This window comes from Miniopterus schreibersii (assembly GCF_964146895.1).
Source record: "Miniopterus schreibersii genome assembly, chromosome: 3".
In the NCBI taxonomy this organism is placed as follows: Eukaryota; Metazoa; Chordata; class Mammalia; order Chiroptera; family Miniopteridae; genus Miniopterus; species Miniopterus schreibersii.
In genome coordinates, this window is record NC_138103.1 from 12,240,592 (window position 1) to 12,265,184 (window position 24,593).

The 24,593-nt window shown below is 42.6% G+C and overlaps 1 protein-coding gene across 2 annotated transcripts in view; it reads right to left on the reverse strand.

The window, feature by feature from the left end:
* Window positions 1-24,593, reverse strand: part of ADCY9 (adenylate cyclase 9) — a 122,625-nt gene that overhangs the window by 5,963 nt on the left and 92,069 nt on the right. For both annotated transcript variants that reach the window (XR_013998496.1, XM_081133126.1), the window contains exons 4-10: window positions 18,045-18,149; window positions 16,886-17,103; window positions 14,032-14,134; window positions 12,972-13,180; window positions 9,006-9,165; window positions 7,943-8,091; window positions 5,078-5,119 (exon numbers count right to left, since the gene is read on the reverse strand). Coding sequence is in view for 1 of the 2 variants with exons in the window: in XM_081133126.1 (XP_080989252.1) it covers window positions 5,078-5,119; window positions 7,943-8,091; window positions 9,006-9,165; window positions 12,972-13,180; window positions 14,032-14,134; window positions 16,886-17,103; window positions 18,045-18,149 (986 nt within the window). In the remaining variant the exon portion in view is untranslated. The remainder of the gene's footprint in view (window positions 1-5,077; window positions 5,120-7,942; window positions 8,092-9,005; window positions 9,166-12,971; window positions 13,181-14,031; window positions 14,135-16,885; window positions 17,104-18,044; window positions 18,150-24,593) is intronic.

Consider the following 24,593-nt stretch of genomic DNA (forward strand, 5'->3'; position numbering starts at 1 on the left):
TTTCTGTTTAGTTGGCTGGCTAAAGACATGGAGAGATAAAGACTGATTTTCAGAACTGATTTCTTTAATAAATGCTTTGTAATTGCTTTGCTTTTCAGAAGCTCTTTGGTTCTAAAAAATCTCCCCCCCCCCCCACTTTTTATTTTGAAAAATGTCAACCTTATAGAAAAGTTAAGAGACTGGCAAAACAAACCTCCATACAACCTTCTCCTGGATTCAACAGTTAACATTTTGCCACTTTGCTTTTTCCCTCTGTCAACACACACACACACATGCTGAGGAACATTCTGAAAGTAAGTTGCAGACACTGACACTTCAGTCTTGAATATTTCAGTACATACCTCCTATGAATAAGGACATTTCCCTACATAACCACACCATTATCATACCCAAGAAATTTAACATTCTTCCCTATATTCACTTTTTAGATTTCTAATCCAACTTTAGTTTTGGAAGACTAATAATTTTACGAAGAATTTTTCTAAGTTCTCTACCTCTCTCTGCCTATATAAATGTTTGGCAAAATACCATTCCCTCCATTCTGAGTTAGTTCTGTTTTGCCAGTCACTTAAGACAATTTAATATATTTTTAAAAAGTATAAAATGTGTACTTTTAAGAGTTACACATTGTAAGAATCTCAAACAATATAAACAATGAAAAATATGTGTCTTTCCTCCAAGGTAACCAACACTGAAGTTTCTCTCTCTTGTCTTTCTCCCTCCCTTCCACTCTCTCTAAAAATCAATGGGAAAAATATCCTCAGGTAAAGATTAACAAAAAAAAGAAGAAAAGAAAAGAAAAGAAAAAAGTGAACCCAGATCAGAGGCTGCCATCTGTAGAAAGGCCTCTGGCAGAGGTGCCTGAGGCTCACATCAGAGAACTTGGTAAGAGGGGCTCAACACCTAGACTGCACAAACAACTCACTTTATGCTGAGCACTTGCCTTCCTTCTGAAAGCCTGCAATTTAGGTGCATGCTAGGCAGAGGGTGCCTATGTTGCCAGCTTCCAATGAAAGCCTGGGCACTGAGTCTCTAAATGGAGGACAACATCTCACATGCACTGTCACAGCTCATTGCTGGAGGAATTAAGCATGTCCTGTACGACCCCACTGGGAGAGGACTCTTCAAAGCTGGCTCCTGGTTTCCTCCAGACTCCATCTCATGTGCCTTTTCTCTCTGCTGATTTGGCTTTGCGTCCTTTCACTGTGATAAACCATAGTTATAAGTACAACAATGTGCCTAGTCCTGAGTTGTCCTAGTGAATTATCAGGTCTGGGTAGTTTGTGGGATCCTTGATACAGGCTCTATGACTCAATGCTGTGAACCAGGAACAAAAAAAGGCCTCTGTGGTAAGACACACCACACTTCACTTATTATGAATCTCAAATACTAAACAAAGTAACTTTATTTTAGATAACTAAAACAGATTTATGACTAGCCCCTCCAACCTCTGGTTGGCTTTAGAGTAGGAGAAGTAAACCTTCTCTCTGTGTGTGAGTCCATCTCATGGGGTTAGGACCTTTCTTTCTGTTTCTCCAAAGTGGTGACACAGAACAGATCTTCTTTATGAGTAGACATCACCAAGGCTTAATGTCATCTTAATAGCTCAACCACACATGTAAATCCCTGTGGTAGAAATGGGCAATGTGTCTAGATTTCCTTAACTGTTCTACTGGTTTTGTCACTTTTCTTGCCATGCTGTGACCAAAGCCAGAAGTGTGGCCTAACTCTAGTGATGGGCAAAGACCAATTCACTTTGGATGGAGAAGGAGAGCAGCAAAGCGTGGGCCAGGACAGGAAGGAAAGAGGAACAGCCTGTGATGTTTGCTTTTACCTTTGCCTAAAAGGGAGAGTCCTAGCACACAGATTTACAGTTAGTAACCACGGGGCTGCCCTGCAACAGGAGAGATCTGTAACACAGATGGCAGAATTACTTCCGATCTATAACCCGAATTTCTTATTCTACTACAGAAGGAACAAAGGTGATGGCCCTATTCCTAAATTCAAATAGCAAAGGCCAGTTCCAAAAGGAGGAATTTTATGTGACTAAATGCAAGAGCCAATTTATGACTATTAACAGCTGGACATTAAATCATAAATGAAAATTAGAGTAAAATATAGTATAATTCATTATCATGGAGAAGAAAGACTAAAACATAGAGAAAAACAGCTCTAGCTGGTTTTTCTCAGTGGTTAGAGCGTCGGCCTGCAGACTGAAGGGTCCCAGGTATGATTCTGGCCAAGGCACGTACCTCGGTTGCAGGCTTGATCCTGGCCCTGGTCAGGGCACGTGCGGGAGGCAACCAATCGATGTCTCTCTCTCATATTGATGTTTCTCTCTCTCTCTTTCCCTTCCTCCCTCCCTTCCACTCTCTCTGAAAAGCAAATATCCTAAGGTGAGGATAAAAAAAAATTTTTTTTAATATAAATAAACATAGAGAAAAATAGAAAACAAAGGTTAGTCATGGTTCTACCAGCTAAACACAGGGTTTGTTAACATTTTGGTATTTCAGTGCTATTTAAAATCTATGCCTAGGCCCTGGCTGGTGTTGCCCAACAGTTAGAGCGTTGGCCTGTGCACCAAAGGGTCACGGGTTTGATTCCCAGTCAAGGGCACAGTACCTGGGTTGCAGGCTTGATCCCCAGCGGTCAGTAGGAGAGCATGCAGTAGACAACCAATCGATGTGTCTCTCTCACATCAATGTTTCTCTTCCCCCCTCCCCGCCCCCGCAACCTCCCTTCCACTCTCTGTAAAAATCAAAGGAAAAAATATCCTCGGTGAGAATTAAAAAAAAAAAATCTATGCCTAGGATGCAGGGTGGGGGTCACCAGGAGGGGACAGGGGTGCTTCTTCCTGGTAATGTTCTTTTTCTTGATCTGAGTGGTAGTCAAGCGGTATGCACACTTGTGAAAATTCATTGAGCTGTATTCTTATGACCTGGGTACTTTTCTTTGTATATGTTATGCATCAATAAAAATTTAACTTAAAAAAGCTGCTAAGTGTTTTGCTTTTAAGTACTATAGTTGTAATCATACACAGAAACACATTTGCATTCTGCCTTTGTTCCATAGTTACTTTAATTCTCCTTCCAAGGTCTAAATGCCCACAGATATTTAATTTTTCAATTTCAGAAACAGAAAAATATCATCATTCATCACTCATTACTAGATCATAACTATTACATCTTACATTTTTCATATACAATGAATTACCTAGCTGTAGCTACAGAACACGTAATTTCACATAATAAATGAAAATGAAAACCATATGTTTCCCATGTTGCTGAATTTTAACAGTTGCAAAATTTGAATATGTGTGTCATAATCAATTTATTTCTTTTTTATTGACAACTGAGGTTGATGATGAATTTTCAATATTATCAATCATTGTGGTTGATATTTTGGGGCATGCAGCCTTTACCATACACTGAATTATCTCAATAGATAAGCAAAAAAAAAAACAAAACATATATATATATACACACACACACACACATATATATATAAAATATATATATATACACACATATATATGTGTGTGTGTGTGTATATATATGTGTATATATATATAAAATATCTTTATTGATTTCAGCGAGAGGAAGGGAGAGGGAGAGTTGAAACATCAATGATGAGAGATTCGTCATTGATCGGCTGGAGATCGGACCCGCAACCCAGGCATGTGCCCTGACTGGGAATCAAACCTCGATCTCCTGGATCCTAGGTCGATGCTCAATTGCTGAGGCATACCCAGCCGGGCAGTAAGCTTATATTTTATAAGTGCCTTGCAGCTACACAAAATTAACCACCACCAGCAATTTCTGAATGTGCTACACCCTTGCCTGCACTGGATATTTTTGTTGTAACTTTTAAAAATATATATATTTATTGATTTTAGAAAGAGAGGAAGGGAAAGGAAGAGAGAAATAGAAACAGCAATGAGAGGAACACTGACTGGCTGCATCCTGCACGCACTTTGAGCTGGCAACCCAGGCATGTACCCTGACTGGGAACTGAACCAGCGAACTCTTGGTACGTGGGTTGATGCTCAACCACTAAGCCACACAAGCTGGGCTTCTTGTGTAACTTTTAAAAGGACCAATTTAAAAGACCAAAAGGAATTCTGTAGCTATTTAAATGTGTGATGACTTTAGCAGTAACATATTTATCTTCTACATACATTTCCTCTTGTGAATCTTTTGGTTTTTTTGTTCTTTTATCTATGCAGGTCTTCATTAGCTTTTTTTTTTTTAAATAACAGTCCCACAAATATTCTTCTCAGTCTGCTTTGATCACCTCTCCTCAATCAATCTGTCAATAAGTCTTTTCTTTTTTTTTTTGCATGTGGTTCTATTACTTGTAAGATTGGAAAAGTTATCCCTGTCTTGGAGGCCTGAAAATTATTTAATTTTCTTAGATTTCTATATAGTTTCATATAATTTTCATTTTTGACTCTTCAATTTATTTAGAATTTAGTTTGATGTTTATAGTAAAACAAGAGTCTAACATTTATTATTTCAAAATTTCTAGTTATTTGTTTCAAAATATTTTAGAGAATACAATAAGTACTTTTCTTTAATTGGTGAGATTCCCTAAAGTCTTATATAAAATTAAACCAAATCTAACATGCCTTTTTAAAATTTCTTTTTTAGAGAGAAAGAGGAAGGGGAAGAGAGAGAGGAAGGGGGAGAGAGAGAGGGAGGGAGAAATAGAGAAATAGAGATAAAGAGAGAGAAACATCTATTTGTGTAGAGAAACATCTATTTATGCATTCATTGGTGAATTCTTGTATACACCCTGGCCAGGGATCGAACCCACAAAGTTGGTGTTATCAGGACGATGCTCTAACCAACTGACCTACTTGGTCAGGGCTAACATACATCTTAACTATCATTTCACTCTCCTAATATGATAACTATGATCTGATATTTCAACAAGTAAATACTTTCCATCTATTCTTCTAAGAATATATATACTGTTCTTTTTATTTAAGATACAATTGTTTTTAAGACGTTTAGGAATAAAAAGTCATATAGTTACTCTCATTGATTCAGATTTAAGCACAATGTTAAAAGCTTACCTGAAATTCTGTACTGCATTAAAATGTGACATTACTATGGAACTGAAATTAAAATAAAGAAAAATATTATTATAAAAGGCAATAAACGCATTGTATAAAGCAATCTGAGAGAGTTTAAATAAACAATTTTCCTCTTTTATGTGGAGATCAAGTTAGATAATTTTTTATCCTAATTTGGTACTATATGTTGATTAAAAATAATACAAGGCAATGATATAGCTAAAAAGCATTCACATCAGCTATGGAAAGTAGGCAAATCACCAAAGAACAAAATAAAACAGGAAAACTCTCAAAGGCATACATTTTACTGTTAGGACTTTATCATGGTTTCCTATAGAATAGAAACTTCAGTCACGTTCAAACAGCAATGCCTACTGACATAGGATCAATTTTGAAAGGAGCTGCTAGAGGTGTTGGCAGAGCACGTCTCTGGCCATACTGCTGTTGGTAGTGCCCAAGGCCATCACATTCCAGTTTTAGGGCACTGAAACCATTCATGATTAAAGAGCGCTCTCTCGGTGTCAGGGAAGGTACATACATGCAGCCCTTATTTTCCCCACATTCTTAGCAGCATCTTTTGGAGTTGCACTGCACCCAGAATCCACCCAATCCTGCAGTCAGCTGCAAACTTCCCTGCCCTGGGAGCCTCGCTCACCTCGAAGGAGGACATGGCACAGCATCTGTGAGCAGCTCCTGGGCAGCAAAGGCCAGGTGAGGGCTCAAAGTGGCTTTTACAATCACATAAGGTATTAAATAACTTCACAGGCAAGGAAAGGAAAGCTAGAGCTACATCACAAGATGTGAATTATAAGACTTCATATCTTCATCTCACCCTGTCCAGACATGATTGTGACATCACCGTAATCCATGTGTCTGTGTCCCCGAGAAGCTGTCCACTGCTCTCAAAGAGTTTCTTCCCCTTAGGAGCTGAGTTTATGTTTTTGTTCACCACCCCATACATTCCCTACCCTGGAGAGACTTAGCAGTGATGATGGGTTAAATGGGCTCAAAGGATCTTGTGTGTATGGAGGAGTACTGGCTCAAGTACTGACCCAACTGCCAGTCCTACCTCAAGATTCATTATTTAAATTCTGGGCAAAGAGGTGATGAGGGGTCCCCCATTACAATGGCTCTCTAGACCCAAGTGGAAAAGCCTCACACCAGTGACTGAATGACACTGTGAACAACTGATGAGGCATTTGTGATCTAAAAGGTTAAAAGGCAGATTGCTGAATTTTAGGCTCTTGAGAAAGAGCTTTATAATGACCATAATTCCAGATGGCAGCAACTTCAGAAAAGAAAAAGTAGCCTTTGTTTTGCTTAAAGTAATTTAACTACTCATTAAAGTTTCATTTTAAATACTGAATGACAGTTCTACTATATATTCCCCTATTAATCTTAATTTGCATAGAACTTGAATATCCTTCATGTGGTTATTATCTTATTTAAGGAAATTAAGGAAGGATACTTACTCTGTTCATTACTAACCACAGCTTTGGTTTTACCCAAAGATGTACTATGGCAATTTCATTTGATATCTAGACAAATTGGATTTCCTGCTTTTGAATTTACTAAAGCAATGGTTCTCGGTAATGGTAATACCATTCTAGGGGGCATTTAGGAAATGTTGGGGGGTCCCTCTGGTTATCATAATAATCTGGGGAGCCATGAATGTTAAATACCCTATGAAGCACAATGAAGAAATATCCCATGTAACTCTGAAATATCCTGCTAGCCCTAAATCCACTGTAATTATAAATAAGTGGTTCTTCAATATGTGCCAACAGCAAAATGTTTTTATAAGTAGTTACACCAAAAGTCCAATAGTTAGAAGTGTGTTACAGAAAAGGAAGCTTAATGGGTTCGAGACCTTATCATGAAATTTTTAAATAAATTCCTGTTAAAAGCCACAAAACCAGTTGCAAATACGCAATAGGCAATTTGAGACTCATTTTAACAAACTAAGAACCAAACATTGTTCAATTGTTAGAACACATGAAAGGGATCTTACTGGATTTCATTAATATGGGATATTTTAAAGACAGCATCTATATTGCCATCTTATGTATTTTTATTTTTTTATTTTTGCAGCACAGCGGTAAGAATGGATCCTGTCCCCAGGGATCTCTCACATAGCTCCTGCTTCTTTCCCACCCCACCCACTCTATTCTCGGCACTTATCGGTGGTATGGTTTGGAAGGCCATGTGAGTACCAGGAACTGAATGTATTCTTCGATATGTGGAGAGATATCGAGATAAGAACATATTTCCAGTGGTTTGTTATGACTCTAATGCTTCATGTGATAACACAGGGACCTGTTTGGACACAGTATTTATGAATAACACCCAGGTCACCTGCAAGACGGTCATACCTCTTCATTTCCTCTACTTCAACAGTCTGCAATCCATCTTGGTACACTAATGTTACTTCAAATTAGGTTAGAACCCACCTCCTCTTTTCATTTTTCTGTGTACCTATATCTTTATTCCTTCATTTTCTTGATTGTCTTGTATGAAACAGCACCTGATCCTACCTTCCTAAATTCTAATTTCATTATAAATAAGTTCAAGCATGTAACTACTGCATTATGTCTCCCAGGGTAGTCACCCAAGAGAATCCAAATGTAAATACGTTATGTTATTAAAATTATTTTCTTTTTTTCTTCCAAACACTACTCTTTGGGCATTTCAACACACTGTTGATATTATGTGTGTTGAAAGCTATCTCATTGTGACAGTGACTACCTATTAGAGCAGACGATGTTAGTGCTAATGTGAAACTGAGGTGAGAGAGACATAAGCAATGTTGTCAAAGGTGGCCCTGCCGTCAATGGTGCCAGACATGACCCTCGGTGGCACACGTACCTGTCTGGGCACAGGGAGATGTAGAGCAGAAGCAGGGGCCCAGCCCCGACGATGGTGGCTAAGGAGGAGCGCATCCAGGAGCTGAGCTGGCAGAAGTTACAATAGTGCACCACAGCGATGAGGATGGCTGAGCCCATGAACACGGTGAACTGCAAGGATGGGCAGGTGCTCAGTTAGGAATCCATCCCACCTCCTCAACTCGTGGGCCCACTCACCACCCTCCACCTGAGCACCATGAGAGCAAATGATTTGCTCATTTATGTTTCTGTGTCATATAAAAATATATCGCAGATATCATAAAATATCCAGAGGTTTCAAGGACACATCATGAATCATGAGGTTAATTACAGAGAGCTTCAGGGTATAAGTTCACAGAAGACCTAAAATTCTCCAGATATGGGAAATCGCATTTTGGAAGAAAGGGAAGGTAGGCCGCACCATCTGAGAACTACCACAGGGTAATCAGTTACCTTCAAAAAGCCTTTCCTTCAGGTACCTGCTGCCTGCCAGCAGAAATGTAATTGGTATAGTCAGCCCACCCTGGTAGTTCATGTTACAGTCACTTTCACCCAAAATATAATCTTCCACAACAGCATTAATTCATTCTTGATGGGGTTTATTCAGAAGCTCCTTCCCTGATCACTAGCAGCCAATCTAGGTGTGAGCCAATCACCTGTGCCTATCCTGCAGCCCAGCACATTATCTGGTATTGCTTACATTTATGTTGTAAAACATGTAAAAAAATAACTGATTTTGGACCTTGGTGGACAGGACACAGGTCTACTGGGGACTCTCCCCAAGGCAGAGCAGCATCTTACTCAGCATTCACGAGTGTGTCTAACAGGCTTGAGCATCTAGACAGACTTCGTGATAACCTCCCTGCCTGCTCCTCTGTCGCACGCAAGTCTTTTCAAAAGACAAGCTCATGGAATGACAAAGAGGTTGTACTTCTTTAAGGGCCTATACTAAATTGGTGTCCCAAGTCATCAGGTTTATTTATTTATTTTTAAGTAATGAGGGAGTCCAGAGAGCACAGAAATAAAATTGCCAAGCCTTTACTTACATGTATGTTTGTCTCAAATTCGGAAGTGATGTGTGAATAGACTGCGAGAGCGGGAAGTGACACCAGGATGGCACCAATGAAATGGCGTGGCAGCCAGCCGGCTATCCACTCCAGCAGGCGCTTGGTACAAGCCATCACATCCTCCAGGAAAAACACCATCCTGTAACAGGGAGGGAGAGAAAGGAGAAACAGTGTGTCCGTGGGTGGGTCAGCCTGCCAGAGAAGATGGGACCAAGGATCCAGGGCCAGTGCCGCTCCCCACTCTCACCCATGCTGCTGCCCCTGGAGTGAACCACAGGCAGAGCTGCCCCCGGCCCCCCCCACACCCAGTCCTCACTATTGGGAGATGGCAAGTACACTAGACTTGCTCAGCTCGTCAGACCTTAAGTTCACTTGTTGCATTCTGATAAGATGTGCTTATAAAAAACATAAGTCTCTCTGGGTCTAACGGAGCAGGTAAGAACCGGGCACGCAGATATTAACAGGCCCTTTGAAAGTGGTCACCTTACTGTCATCTACTCTAGGGCAGGAGGTCTCGAGTGGGTGGTTCAGGGGGTGTTTTGGAATTCTGTGGGGACTTTTTGGTTGCCACAATGATTGAGAGGTGCTACTGACATCTAGAGAGGCATTCTGCAATGCACAGTGAAGCTCTGCCTTATGCCCCACACAATGCCACATGCCCCCTGGACACACATGGAGGTGAAAAGTCTGCTGACAATGACCTCAGCCTAGGGCCTAGTTGCATTTTGTTTACAAACAAAAAATGGTTTCTGTGTGTTGTTAACATACACTTTTCCAGAAATAAACTACTGTGAAAGCAAAGATTACCCTGTTTTGTTTCGGACATCACCAAGAGTTGTTCAGCATTTTAGAAATCATAGGCTGCAACCCACCCCATGTGCTTGTGCCACCAAACCTGCACACCCCAATGGTCCACATTTGGGACTGTCATATACGCAGCAATCATGCGCATGAGGGCAGACAGCTGACGACTCTAACTCCAGATGGTGGTGCCCCAGCATATTAGAGTTGAAGCATTACATATTTTAAATGGCATTCTTGTTGTTTCTCCTTCATATTGGAGTGACGACATTTCAGATTCTTTTCAAAGTTGTGTGTATAGGTGGGCTATATTTCAGGATAGTGACATAACATCACTGAAATATTTTTCATAAAGAAGAAAGCTGAGTGAGTGGGGCTGAGGACTGTGATCCTGAAGGGAGAATGGCGTTGGCTAAGTTAGGGATCCCAGAATCAGGAGCAGCCTGAACTCCAGCAGCAGGAGATGGAAGAGAGGGCAGTGAGGGTCTGCCTCAGGAAGGAGACCCACACACACAGTCCCGCTCTGAAGCCAGTTCCCAAGGAAGGGTGGGCCAGGCCCACTGTCCTCGCTTCTAAAGGAGCCAGGAGCCACTGCTAAACTTCGAGGGCACAAAACCCCATCAGGGATTCTCACACACACCCAGGCACCTGCACCTTCAGGCCCGAACACCTGCAGTGCAGCCACTGCTCTGGCCATGTTCAGGCTCCATGAGGAAACCCCAAATCTCAGCCATCTCCCACGTGGAGCCAGCCCCCATCTGACCCTTTTAAGTCCTGGACTATTCTGGCCTGATACTTAAAGGGTAATGGAGTCCTTGGAATATTTCCAAAAATAACCACAAATATGCTCAAAGGCAGAACACATAAGCCCTACAAGGAGACAGAGGAAGCTGAGCCTCAGTCAGGAGAAGGCAGGACTGGGAGGCCCTCCACAAACGTCCCCAGGACTGTAGAATTTCTAGGACAAGACCCCTGTTTCCACACCTGCCTGGGCACAGCACAAATGGCTGGAGTGGAAGGACAAGAGCACAAGCTGAGATTGGGTAGCCTTCCAGATGAGATGCCAGGCCCAGGGCCGGCCCTGAAGCAGTCACAGAACCAGCCTCCCTGGGGCACCTACATATTCCTCAGTGTAGATTCTTATTAGTTTGGGATCCTAAACATAAATATGTCCTCAGTGGGCCGAGAGGAAATCCTTCAGGGTCTCAACCTCTCCCAGGCTTTGACAATCTGGGTAAAGTGAAGGTTTAAAGTCACACCAGGGGTCTTTCAGAAGCACAGTAGCTACTGTATCCACCTGGCCCAGGTATAACCCGACCTGGCATCTGTCTAGCCTGCAGCCCTCTGTAGTCTCTAAATGTGGGTTAGCCCAGATTCTGTAGAAGTGGGTCCAAGGAACAGGAAACAATAGTATAAAGGTGTGTTTTTTTAAAAAAAAATGTATGGAGACAATGCTAACCTCAGAGAGATCAAGAGCCTTATCTCACTGTAGGCCCCATGCCAGACAGAAACCTGGAGCTGGGGCAGGGAGGGGAGTGGAGTAACTGCAGATGGGTACTGTGTTACTGTGTTTTCTTTAGGGTGATAGAAGTATTCTAAAATTATACTGTGATGTCTGAATTGCAGACTGAAATGAATGAATTTATTACAGTGAATTATATTTAAAAAAAACTAAATTTAAAAAGGAAAAAAAAAAACTAGGGGCCTGAGGACGACTTAGTTTGGGTTCTCCAGAAGCAGAGCTGATTTGTGAGGGAGTCCCAGGCAGCTCAGTGAGGGGTGTAGAGCCAGAACACAGAGGGGCAGGCCCACAGGGAGGGTTGTGTAATGGAGGAGTCACTTATTGTGGGCAATAAAGCTCCACCCACCTGGAGGGGAATTTGGGGAGGCAGCAAGGATGCACCTCAAAGTTACCTCAACCAGGGACAGGAGATGAGGGTGTGGCCTCTGGCAGCCCTAAGCAAAAAAGCCCCTCACAGGGGCCTCATTGGGGAGCAGGAAGACAGTGAGTGTGGAAGGGAGGGGGACAGGCATCTAGCCTCAGGGCCAGACCTGAGGCTACTGCTTCCTGTCCTGGGATGTTGGGGAAGAGGAACAGAAACTTACGGTCAGGGCCCTTCTCTATGCTAGTTTTATCCTCAGTTTTGGGGTGCAATTACCAGTGGGACCCTACTAGGCTGACAGGCTACCCTGTTGGGAATGACAGGGCTGAACAGAGGAGGTGGTTGTGCTGCAAGGACCCAGTGTCACTGTGCCCAGGAGGTAGATGGCACAGACAGTCTGTGTGTTTGTGAACAGAGTACCCCATGCATTCACATCTAGTCAGAAATGTACAGAGCAGCTGTGGGCTTCCTCAGTGCTAGAGTGAATCCTAACATCAAAGCTGGGCAGGTCCTGAGGGCCCAGCTTCCCGAGGGGCCACTGCTGTCCATTCAGACCCCCTGTCCATTTTTAAATGGGTTATCTTTTCATTATTGAGTTTACATTATAGATCTTAGGCCCTGGTCATAGATAAGATCTGCAAATATTCTCTCCCATTCTGCAGGTTCTTTTTAACTTTTTTGAGGTGTTCTTTCAACTTAAAAATTTTGAATTTTGATGAAGTCTAACTATTTTTTCTTTGGTTGCTTGTGCTTTTTGTGTTATAACTAAGAAATACTGCTTGATCCAAGCTCACAGAGACTTACACCTATGATTTCTCCTGAAGGTTTTATAGTTTCGCTCTTACATCCAGGAGAGGCACCTGCTCACCTGCTGGCAGCCCTTATTATTTGCACCCTATGCACTTCTTTTTTCTCTACCTTTTCTTATTCCCTATCTTCCCACCTTTTCTTTTTTTAAAGTCTCTGATCTGGGAGATCCAGGGGACTAGCTGGTAGCATCAGGACTGCAAAGGACACTGACCCTCTGGTAAAGAGGGTGCCCACTTGTACTGAGGGCGAGGGTCTTCAAGGGAGAAACCTGTGAAGTGGGGCTGGGGGAGGGAAAAAAAGAGGACCCACCACCTGAAATGAGCTTGCAGAGACAGCCTGCTTTCAGGCGGCTGGTCAGTTGTGCCGCAGACTGTTCAGTCCTAAACTGTTGAGCCAGCAGAGGGAGCCAGAGACTAAAAGCTGGAGAACCACCCTGCAGGTGAGCCTTTACCTGACAGAGACCACGAGGGACAGCACCTCCAGTAGCAGGGCTACCCCAAAGACCACCAAGGTGGCTGGCGGGGGAGGCGTGGTGGCAGCCCCATACTTCAGGAAGCACGTGATGGAGAGAATCAGAAACACTGTTGTTGACAGAAACACATCCAGGAGGGAGCTGAAGGTGGCACTAGCAAAAGTCTTCACCGGAGAATTTTTCATAACCTGTTTGGAGTAGGAGAAAGGTGGAGGAGGTACATGAACAGATGCTGTGACAGATGGTCACGGAGTATAGTTTGGGTGGAAAAACCCAAACATTTGTTGAGCATTTGCCTACCCTCAACCAGGTACAGGGTGCTAAGTGCTTTAGGTTGGCCATCTCCCTACTATTTCTCCAGTTAACAATGAGGAAACTAAGGCACAGAGAAGTTAAGGTACCTGCCCAAGGTCACACAGCAACTGATTACACACCAGTAAGTTCTCACAGGCACATTACACACTGAGTGTGAAAGGCAAGTTACTACTGGTTAAGTCAACGACTCTACGTCTGTTAAGTCAGTAGCACAAAAGCCATGCGTTGGAAGCTTCCACTGAATCTGGGTCCCAGGTTCAAGGTGTGTGAAAGCTAGCTTCATGACAAAAGTAACAGGTGGGGATTGAAGCAGCAGCAGATGAAAATACAGGCATGTCAACTGACAGTAAGAGATGACCACGCCTTCACGCAGGAGCCTGCTCTGGGCCTGGCTCTGTGGGGGTACTGGGGTACATATGAAACAAGGCCCTGGGGCAGCATGCAGCCTAATGGTGGATACACCAGCTGCAGAGGAAGAGGACTGGGAAATGACAAGCCTAGGTTGTTAGACTCAAAGGTGCAGAAAGATTTGGAGTTTTTTCCCTTGTGTAGATAAACTCACATAAAGATACAATTTAGGGCTTATAGATTGTGGGAAATCAATATTAGCCTTAATTTTTCTGTCACTCAGGAAAACAAAAAAGGTTTCCAAAGCACAAAACTAATTGGAAACTATCCAGTAAAAACAACACATTTCTTTAGTAAAATTGTAAGGAACACGCACCTCTTCTTGATAGCTGGTTCTGTAGGCTTGCTCTAGCTCCTGATCCAGGAAGTTCAAGCTGAACTGATTAATGGGTGGCTTAAAAAAATAATCTTTCATCAGGCTAGAAGAGATTAAAAATGCAACTGATCAACATGAAGCACAATCATATCTATTTTATCAGAAGATCACAATTAGCTACCAAAACTCCATTCATTAAGCATGTCACAAAAGCTGTATCTAAAAGTCGCCACATTATAGACATGGCTCAACCACCCCTTTTAGAGCATGTATCTGGAAAGTGTTTCCAAACATAATCACATTTTATGTTTGCCCTCTACTAAAGAATGACCATTCACCATAATTATAACACGCATCATTAGAACCCTGGTTTTGAAAACATCTTCCTGAAATCCAGAGTTAGAAAAGGCAGCTTTTTTGTTCTATGAAACTATCCTTCTGAAGGATCAGCAGATCCCTGTACTGAGCGCACTTATGCAGATATTTAAAGGCTTCCAGTGAAAACATAATTCAGACCTGGCTGTCCTGTCATTCAGAGTACTGACAGTAATCACCATCAAAGAAAGCTAACAGATTGTTATTACAAAATTGTGTTTACAGTTAGTGTAATTTTGGTGCTACTGTCACAAATGCAGATTGCATATGAAACCTGAAAAATGATAACGCTCAACGACTTTAATAGCAGAGAAATCAAACCTGCTTTACGTGACTCATTCTTTTACGGATTGCCAGCAAATAGTTAATATCCTTTTTCTACTGCAGAAAATTACTATAAATTTAAGAGAACGTTAACATGGTTTCAGAAGGCAAATATAGCCATGGGGTGTAGTCTCTCTCCCTCATAAGTAAATACTAGAGTTAAATCAGATGGAATAGGTAAAGTGCCCGGCATATGTCTGACACAGTAGGGTTCACTGTACACATGCCTTCTCCTTTCCTTGCAAAAGAATGGACTCTCTTTTTGTGTTAAGTGTGCAACACCTCACTACAATCTCAGACTCAGAAGAGAGAAAATTCTATCCCCTAATGTGGAACCACCATCACCACATCCTACACATGCTGAATATAGTTTTTTCCAAGTGCAAAGGTATGTTCCCCAAAAAAGACCATATGTGAGGCCACAAACCAAGTGTCAATAAGTGTAGAAGGACTGAAATCACACAGGGTGTGCCTTTGACCATGATGACATTACGTTAGGCATTAATGACTAGCATATCTAAATACTGTTCTTCACTAAAAGTAGTGAGGGCTCTTTTGAGAAATGTCTGATTACTAGCTGGGGCAGGGAAGATACGAAACAAGTCTGGAATATCCTGTTGTGCTAGACCAGCGATTTTCAACTATTCTTATCTCATGGCACACACAAACTAATTACCAAAATTCTATGGCACACCAAAAAATACATTATATTTCTTGCTGATCTGACAAAATAAAAAAAGGTGTAATTCTGATTCATTCACACCAGATGGCTATTGTTGTGTTGGCTGCTGTCATTTTTTAATTTGACAATCTAAGGGAAAAGATGGATTGCCAGCAAATAGTTAATATCCTTTTTCTACTGCAGAAAAAGGATACTAAGTAGTTGGGTACTGCAAGTTTTAAAAATTCTCACGGCACACCAGTTGAAAATTGCTGCACTAGACAGAATGTAAGAAATTGCTCAAAATAAACAATGCAGCCATGTCAAAAAGACAGGAGCCAGCCTGAAGGGGGGTCCCAGTGGCCAGATTTGGTACAACTAGAGCATCAAACTAGAGTAACAGAGCTCTGTGAGTCCAGACTGGTAATACAGGGGTAGATAAAGGAATAAATGGGGAAGGGTTTTTCTTTACAGTGGAATGTTGATGCCACATGATAACTGTGTAGTTGGTACTGGAGTAGGAAAATCATCATTCTGAACCATCACAGTGAAGACTGTTATAGGCAAGAGCCATCCGTGCAGATTAAATCTAGGGGAGTTTGATGAGGAATGGGATATTTACATGATCATAAAGTATCCCACAGACTATTAGTCACAAGAAGAAAATCATAACTATAGACTGAAGAAGTCTGCAACACACTTGCCTGGTTGATCAAAATAACAAGGGGGAGGGGAGGGCAGATGCAAGGCAGAGGGGATCAATGGGGGGGGGGGGAATGGGGACACCTGGAATACTTTCAACAATAAAAATAAATTTGAAAAAATTACTATGCAGCCCTGGTTGGTGTGGCTCAGTGGTTAGAACGTAGGCCTGAGCACCAAAGGGTCTTGGGTACGATTCCCAGCCAAGGGCATGTACCTGGGTTGCAGGTTAGATCCCCATCCTGGTGGGGGCGTGTGTGGGAGGCAACAGATCAATGTTTCATTCTCACATCAATGTTTCTTTCTCTCTCCCCCTTCTTTTCTCTCTAAAAAATCAATAAAAACATATTCTCAGGTGAGGATTAAAAACAAACAAACTGGAACAGGGGCTGTAGATTAGATAAAATATCACATCAATGCCAAATTTCCTGAATTTGATAACTATGATTATGTGAAAGAACATCTTTATTTTAAGGAAATATAGTATTAAGGAGTAAAGGGAATGATGTATTCAACTTACAGTCAAACGGTTTAGAAAATAATAAATTCCAGAGAGAAAGAGAGAAAGAGGGAGAGAGAGAGAATAAAACAAACAGTAAAATGTTAAAAGTTAGAAAATCAGGCAAAGGCTTAAAGGGACTTCTTTGTATTATTTAAAGCCATGTTTCTACATTTCAAATTACTTCAATGTAAAGTGATACACTGACAACACATGTCAGATACAGTAATTCAGAAAAAGGGAGAGGCTCCTACCCGCCAACTTTACTTCAATGCCCATGGCTCCACTCTTACCTGTCTTCTTTGATAACATCAACAAAGTGGGCGTCTGTTTTCTCCCGGATGTTCTTGAACCTCAGCGGGAGGAGAGCAGACTGGTCCAAACTGACACCTGCCCACTTTCCCTTTTCCTGTAAGATTTCACACAGGGAGGTCTGGCTATTGGTGAGTTTTTCCTCTTGGGGAGGGCTCAGGAGTCCGTTTTGTGCTTTGGAATTATGTCCTCCAGAAACCTGCCTCAAGACAGAGGGAAGCAGACACAGAGGTGACCCGTGGGTATGCAACGTGCTCTTCCACCCAACCCCTCTGCTACACTGGGGTCCTACTGGACTGCATGCTGCACCTTCAAATCTGTTCCAATCCAAACTCCCAAACTCTCTGCCCATCTGCTTCTCCCTATCCCCCTAGTTTGCCAAATAGCACCTCCAGGCATTCAGGCAACCAGGGAGGTTGAGGCTCTCAGAGTTGCTGACCACAGAACCAGGGTTCCAGAGGGGCTGTGGGGAAGGTTTGGGGGACTTGGGAGAAGTGCACAGGTGGATCCAGAGAAAGAAAACCCATATGGGCTGTAGCTTAAGAAAGGGTGACTGCCTGTCTGCAACACAGACTGACCCAGTGTCGGGTGAGTCCAAGGGCAGATGACGTGAGGGTAGGATGAGAGATATAGATCTCCTGGAGGGCCAACCTTCCTCGCTGCTTGAAAGGCTCTCAGGTTTGGTCTTTATTCTGCTTTCCACTCCAGGCCTGGCTCTGGTTCCAAGTGACGTTTCTCTGGCAGCTTCCTTGCTGCTGTCCCTAACACCAAGCCACTCTTCATGATGTGTCTCATATCCCAAAGTCCCCTCTTCTATTCGCTAATCCACATTCCACCATATGCTGAATCCAACTTCCAGCCCCACAAACCTTCCAAAACTCTAATCCACATGTTTTTAAACCCTTATAGCCCATTAGGGATCCCATCCAGTTCCACGTGTGATCGCTTCTCAGGGATGAGTTCTGACTCTCCATCCCGTTCTTTGCTGGTCTGCTCAAAACCCAAAGGACTAGAAGGTATGGAACGGTGTCACCTAAGAGGAGTTATTCTCAGAACTGAGAAGTTGACAAGACAGTAGTGTCATCTCAGGTGGATGCACCAGGAGAAGAACTGACAGGATGACAGTGAGGAACTTGTTACCTTGGTGTTATTTTTATGCTCCTCCTGACAGCCATTTTGCACTGCGCCCCCTTCTGCGCCAGCTTCTGATTTGGGAGCAAACGTGATTCTGCATGAAGGGCAGGTCTACAAAAAAAGCACAGACTATAGGAACTCACCCAGAAAACACGACCACAATAAGCAACTCAAACAGGTCCTCTACTGTTGCAATTTGCCATCACATAGAACGGTTGTAACCAAACGAAAGACTTACTGAACCACTCCACGATGCATTAAAGAAAACTGGCAAAGTGAAAATGGAAACACGGCCACACAAAGGCCTGTACATAAATATTCCATAACAGCCAAAATGTACAAACAACTCAAATGTCCATCAATGGATAAATGGATCAATAAAATGTGGTCTAGCCATACAATGGAATATTATTCAGCCATCAAAAGGAATGCAGTATTGATTCAGGCTACACCATGATGAACTTTGAAAACATTACACTCAGTGAAAGAAGCCAGACACAAAAGGCCACATATTGTATGATTCCATCCATATAAAATGTCCAGAAAAGGCAAATCCATAGAGATGGAAAGAAGGTTAGATGTTGCCAAAGGGAGAGGGATAAAGGAATGGGGAGTGATCTAATGGACATGGGGTTTCTTTTTGGGGGGTGATGAAAATTTCTAAACTTGACTGTGGAAATGGTTGTACAACTTTGCAAATATACTAGAAAGCATGAGATTTGTACACTTCAAATGTGTAAGTTTCTTGGTGTGTGAATCACATTTCAATAAAGCTGCTATTGAACAAACAACCTGCCGTTACCCTACACGAAAGCACTAAACCAAGGTCTACAAGCTCCATGTGGTAGTGAGCTATTCCTATAAAATAGGCTGAATAATCAGAGGGACCTGTTTATAGACCTAGGAATTCTTAAAAGCTTGCAGAAATTAGCCGACCTAGAAAAGGCAAGACTTAATACTGACAGGTAGAGTAGAAAGGGCAGAAAGGCTTTCATTTCTCATAAACCAGGGTTCAAACCCCACCTTGAATCCTTACTCGTTTTGGAGGGCCCTGTTCAAATCACTCACCTCAGTTCTATCATCTGTAAAAAGAGAGTGATAATATTTTTCTTGAAGGTATGTGGTAAGGATTAAATAAATATGTATGTAGATAGCCTAGCATCGTTCCTGCCTCTCTTAATAAGTTTACTATTAATATTAATGTGATCCATTAAACTAGGAATTGTCACTGAGATAGCAACTAACTGCTTTCAGTGGAGAAGACAAAGTGTAGCAGCAAAGATTAATTAGGCTGGGCCAGCGTGGCTCAGTGGTTGAACATCAACCTATTAACCAAGAGGTCAGGGATTACCAGTCAGGGCACATGCCCAGGTTTCAGGCTTGATCCCCTGGGGAGGGGGGGGGTGCAGGAGGCAGCCAATCGATGATGTTTCTCCCTCATCAATGTTTCTATCTCTCTATCCCTCTCCCTTCCTTTCTCTCTAAAAACAAATAAAAACATTTTTTAAATAAAGGTTTATTAGGACTCAAAAAATGTCCTTGCACAGCATTGTTAAACATTGGAATACATTATAGGAGGCTAGATATTATTTCAGAAATTTAAAATAAGTGTCATCACATCCTAAGTTAGATTTCAGGCCTACAGTGTATTAAATAAAAGAAATAAGGATTCTAAAGAGGTGTGTAATTTGGGAATCTGAAGTAATGCACAAACTAAGTCTGAACATTTGTATTCATCAAAAAATGAAAACATACATGCCAAACCATTAACTAATGCACCTGAGCAAACAGTAGCACCTAGGTAAAATCTGCTTATGGCTCTTTAAAAATTGGCATTATTAACAGGGGTAAAATGTTCTAATTGTCAACACATTCAATACAATTACTTTAAAGCATGTTTCAGTATCAACTAAGTTAAACTTCAAAACATTTTAGCAATGGGGCCACTGATCTTCTCCAAAACAAATCCAATCTCCCTCTCTCCCTTCCTCTCCTTCCCTCTTCCTCTCCTTCCCCCTCCCTCTTCCTCCCTCCCTCCCTCCCTCTCTCTCTCTCTCTCTCTCTCTCTCTCTCTCTCTCTCTCTCTCTCTCTCTCTCTCTCTCTCACACACACACACACACACACACACACACACACACACACACACACACACAGAGTGGCCCTCCCAGTCCCCCTGGGAGGAAAAAAGGTAATGTGTCCAAGACACGCCCAGCACGATCCTATGGGTGCCCCCTAGTGGGGATGGAAGTAAATGACTGGCGGTGGCAGTGGTGGCAGGCTGGCCTCTCTAGGGAAGCACAGGCCTTTTCAGGGGCCAAGTAGCCGCCTGGGGGTGGAGTGGATACAGCTTGGAGCGTGGGAACGGTTCAAGAGACTTTGAGTCAAACCCTTAAGGTCCAGAGGCTTTCACCAATCTAGTAAAGACACGATGAAAGAGTAACAGCTATTTCTCTGACCACTTTTCTAAACATTAAGACCAGAGAAGTAGTGTAACAGTGATTAAACGCACTAGCTTTGAAATCAAACTGTCAGGGACTGAACCCTGGTTCTAACTCTTAATAGGGATTCTCTCTGAGTCTCATTTTCCTCCTTAAGTAAAAAGGAACTGTTACCTACCTTGAAGAGTTATCATAATGGCAAAATGAGTTAATACAAGTAAAACATGTCAGCTGATTTTAAATCAGCTTCGTTTTTGTATACCGACTGTAATCCCATGATACTGACTTCCTAGAATAGCGAACTGAGGATGATGAGGCCACATGCTGGCCCAACAGGAGAACTGTGATTGACTGGTGATGTCTGCCGTGGGTGAAAGCTGGACAAGTGGAGGTGTGCATGCATTAATCACAGCTTGGCTCTGCACAATGCTTGAAGTGTTAGTGAGTATTCAATAAACGCTGGTACTTAATATTAAAACTTCTAGTCACTATTCTCTCTGGATATATAGTTCATCTGGTAATTTAATATCCCTGAGCACAGACAAAACAGCTATCCTTGGTGTCTGTTCTTTTGTAGCCTTTTTTTTTTTTAAGGTATTTCTTGGCATCAGTTGTATCTAAGTACTTTTCTCTCCTCAAGTACACCCAATGCACTTTAAAACAGGCGACCTGCTTCTTAGGAATTCCCATAGCACACTGGTTTTATGTATATATAAGATGTTTTGTGCATTTACACAACAGTGACTATGGAACCTATCAGACAGCAGAGGGCACACACCCTCCACAAGGATCCCTGTGATAGGAATCAAGGCTCACAACTCAGACTCTGCACCCTTTGTGTGAGGTCTCAGCTGCGAAGGGGTTGGAAGGCTAGTGGTGACTGGGAATGCTCATGGGGACCAGCTAAACTCCGGGGAGCCTGGGGCAATGGTCTTCAAAGATGGGCAAGTCAAAGTTACGTCCCTTTGACAAAGACAGGCTATTCAGCCTGTACCCTGCTGTGATAAAATGTTCTAATACAGAGGTAAGGTCTCACAGAGCTGCCCACAGAAGAACCTCAGGGAGCAAAGGCACAGACATACAGTGTCAGAGACAAAATGTTCATAAATGGTCTAGGAGTCTGCACTTGGGGGGGTCTGGGGGCCTGTTGGGGTCACATGTGAAGCAGTAGAAAGTAGGGCCTGGGACTGGGATTCCAAATGGCCCGAAGAGTGCTCACTGCTCTCTCTGCATTCCCACAGCAGCTTTGTCGACAAAGTGGGCACATGGGGTTGGGCAGGAGAACTGGTTGTGGACTTGCTTTGAAAATGTTGCTCTTTATTATTCTATTTCTTCTTCAGCTACTTTCCCTTGGGGGAGGGGAGGCTTGATTAAAACTTTAAAACAAATGTAACCAAAAAATCTTCAAGAACTCCATCTGTCCTGATGGAAACATTCTCATATTTCAACATTCCCTTCTCATCTGTAGCGAGAGCCTCTTCTGCCTCTTCCCCACCATGCAAAGGTTAGGTAGATTTGCATCCTTTCTCGACCAGCAACAGCAATTTTCCTTTAAGTATATTACAGCTTCATTTTAATTGGTTTAAAACATCTCACAAACTGCTTTCTGCCAAGCATGCAGACACCTCTGCAAAATGTTTGCCAACCCATTAAATGTCCATCTCTCCCCCTGCACCACTGCCAGAAACTCCATCCCTGAGAAGCCCTCACTGGGAAGCACTTCAGACTAAGGGAACTAAATACCTGGGATATCCTGCGCCTTGGGAGGCATGCCTGAGCAACTGACTCACAGGGAAGCAATGGTGGCAAGCACATTAGATAAAGATCACTGTTGTAATGATGGCAGCTGCTATGATTTAGAAACATCAATGTGCAGAGGGCATGCCAATGAATGATAATCAGGCCCTTATCCAGGCGATGTCTGCAGTCTTGTGTACTTGATCTCAATTAATCCTCGTAACACTGAGGCAAAAGCGATTGCTTTGAGGACACAAAGGCTTGTCAACAGTACGGGCTTGGATTGCAGCTCTTCTGGCCCCTGACCACCATGTAGCCTCTTTCTGGCCTCCTTTCCTGGCACAAGGAGGACCCAAAAATAATCCTGGCACTCTGATCTCCTCTGCCTCATTCCCTAAAGTGACCAAGGCAGTTCAGACCATGTCCTGGCTCTTTAAAGTGGCACTATTGGCACACTGGCACCAAGGGAAGCTTCATCAACAGCAGCTAAGGTCCCCCAAACAGAGTACTTCATGGGCCAAAGAGTATGCTGGCTATTGCCTGGGAAACCCAAGATCCCTTTGGAGAACACCCAAGAGCAAGCTCTGCATTTTCCCAGATTATCTGTGTTCTTTCCCCCAGTATGGACGTGAGCTCAGAGGGAAGATTATAACTATTTCTCTAACACACTTGGGTGTGTTTACATTTGTTTTTAACACATTTTGATACATGCACCCTGCATTCTGTTCAGAGTATATGGCACAGAGCTATAAAATAGTTTTTCTTCGAGGCTATTTCTCTTCACAAGATAAATCATTTCTAAGCTAACAGCTGTCCTTTTTCATAACTGTCAAGGGAGGGAGCAGGGAAGCCTCTTTTCTGAGAAACGAGGAGGAAACATCAGAAAAGCCCTGGCTTTGCCTGTTTAGTCTGCTGAATATGGCTATCTGGAAAGCTGTCCTGTGACCAAATGCACTCCTTGCTCCCCAAACTCAAAACTCAGGTTGAACATGGCAGACAGGAACATGCAACAGTAAAGGAAATACAGATTACTGAGGCTTGTATCACTCTATAGTCCTCATAAGCACCTATGAAGCCAACACTATAATTAGTCCCATTTTATACCGGAGGAAACTGAGGCATCGAAGAGAAGGGAGTTGCCCAAAGTCACAGAGTTAGAAAATGAGAGCAGGAGTTTAAGGCCAAGTAGCAGCGCCCTCAACCCCAACCATGAATATATAACATCTCCAAGTGACTGGGAACCACCTGCAATGTGAGCAGAAGTCACCCTGGCTACTACATGCCATTGGTGGGCCAGCACATAGATGATTTCTACTAATAAAATACCAGAGAAAAATAGAAGCAAAATATTAGAGGAAAATAGAAGCAGTAATTGTTACAGAAAAAGAAAGGCAACCCAGAAGCTTTAAAAACAGAAAGCGGACAGCCTGAGAATACTGGAGGCAAAACCACACACAAAACAAAAACCTGTGAAAATCAGGCACAGGATCTCAAAGTCATGGAGTTGAGAATCACAGAACCCTGCTCAGATTCCTGAGTCCTAAGTGGCTACTGCATTTAATCACTGAGGTTGATAAGGCAAGAATGCTGCTACCATGTTGTGGAAATATTCCATCAGAAAAGCAAAGTATTTCATATTTTGAGAAATTTAATTTATGTTCAATACCTCACTACCTGATGCTGCCCATTAAATGATGCTGGACTTATCTATCTTCCCATTTCATTTCATAACTACAGACTTTATTCAAGGTTCTCGGTCCCCCCCACCCCCATGTCCTGTTTCTGACCTGGGACCCCATGTTGCATTTAGTTCTTTCTCCTTAGTCTCCTCGGGTCTGTGGCAGGTACACAGTCTTTCCTTGTCATCGATGGCCTTGTTACTTTTGGTCAAGTATTTTGTAGACTGCCCTTGAATTTGGATTTTTCCGATGCTTTCACACAAGTTGACTGAGGTTTAGGATTTGGGGAAGAACTCCACAGAGGTGATATGCCCTTCTCAGCACCTTACATCAGGGTGCACAAGGTACCACTAGTCTTATTAACTATGATGCTACACTCGTCATCTAGTGACGGTGGGGGTCTGTCAGGTTTTCCACCGCAAGTTACTATTCTTCCCTTCATAATGAATAAATATCTGGGGGGTGGGGGGAGAGATGCTTGGAGGCTATGCAAATATCCCATTTCTCCTTAAACTTATACCCACTAATTTTAGAGTTCACTGATGGATCTTGCCTGCAACAATTATTACTATGATGTGCTAATGGAGATTCTCTTTCAGTCATTCCTTCTACATCTATCAGATAAAATTCTTCTGTAAGGAAGAGTTGTCAATTTATATGTGATGTGCTTTCTCCTAATTGAAGGAAACACACGCACAGA